This window comes from Melampsora larici-populina (assembly GCF_000204055.1).
Source record: "Melampsora larici-populina 98AG31 unplaced genomic scaffold MELLAscaffold_279, whole genome shotgun sequence".
Taxonomy (NCBI): Eukaryota; Fungi; Basidiomycota; class Pucciniomycetes; order Pucciniales; family Melampsoraceae; genus Melampsora; species Melampsora laricis-populina.
This window is the reverse complement of record NW_006769030.1, coordinates 1-1,189: the sequence shown is the minus strand read 5'-3', so window position 1 is coordinate 1,189 and position 1,189 is coordinate 1. Positions and strand designations below refer to the sequence as shown.

Sequence of the window (1,189 nt, the reverse complement as noted above, 5' to 3'; positions counted from 1 at the left end):
ACTTCCTCTCCTACCTATTACTCCGCAAAACTTCGACCAATGGATCCTAATCCATCAACATCACAAGCTCAACATACCACCGCACCGACACCTGAAGTTCCCGATGATTTCGAGGCTAATCCTTTGAACGGACGATCCACACCTATCACTTCTGCACCTCGTCCATCATTATATCAACTTTTTAGGACTTCCCTCTCACATTCGTTGTCGGGTTGGTTCTGCCCTGCTTATCTTGTCGATTGGGCAGTTGTACTGGCTGCTATTGTTCTTGAAAAAGTCAGTAGAGATACAAACTTCGAGTTGCTTCATCCGCTGCTGTTCAATATTCGCAGACCGATCTGATGCTTCCAAACAGATCTACTTAACTCCTCTCAAGCCATTCCAACGTGATCTCTCTATCTACTTCCCTAGCCCTGAGTACCATGGAATACTCAAGCCAGAGCAGTAAGCTATCATCGATTCATATCACAATCGAATGCTCAATTAACCCGAATGTCACTCTTTATGAACAACAGCATCTCCGAAGAATGGCTTCATCATTTCTCTGTGACTTTACCATTCTTGGTGCTTATCATCTTGACTCTACTCTCCTATCCAACAGGAGGCGTTCATTTGCTTCCTACACTACATCTCTCTCTCTTGGGACTTTTGGCATCTCATGTGATCGCACGTTATCCAACTGACTTGCTCAAGGTTTGGGTAGGACGTTTGAGACCTGACTTTTTTTCGCGCTGCTCTTATTCAGTTACCACCAACACTTGTATAGCTCATCATTCCAACTTTAAATTGATTGAAAAGGGTATGAAGAGCTTCCCCAGTGGTCATTCTGCCGAAGCATTTTCTGGCTTAGGCTTTTTGGCATTGTGGATTGCTGGGAGGAACGGTGCCTTTGCATTTGGTGGAGATCGACTTCGTGGATCGGGTCCATTGGAAAGCCGGCTGCTCAAGGGTTTGGTAGCTGTAGTGTGGTTGGTGCTAGCAACTTGGAGTACGTATTCTCTACGGTGCCATGTGCACTCCATGAAAGTTTTCTAATTAACCAAAAATTACTTTCTCCTTTCTCGTCATCTTTCAAAGTTGCTGTGACCCGCCTTCAGGATAATCTCCATCACTCTACTGATGTTCTAGCCGGTGGTTTCATCGGTATATCTTCGGCTCTCATTGCCTATCTGTTATACTTCCATCCCCG

General features: G+C 45.1%; 1 protein-coding gene across 1 annotated transcript; it reads left to right on the top strand.

The window, feature by feature from the left end:
- Nucleotides 1-504: 504 nt before the first annotated feature.
- On the top strand, nucleotides 505-1,178 carry MELLADRAFT_41323 (uncharacterized protein; the record flags this gene model as incomplete). The annotated part of the gene is made up of 2 exons (XM_007419609.1): nucleotides 505-988; nucleotides 1,078-1,178. Coding segments are annotated over 2 exons (585 nt in total), but the record flags the coding sequence as incomplete, so codon positions are not given.
- Nucleotides 1,179-1,189: the final 11 nt, after the last annotated feature.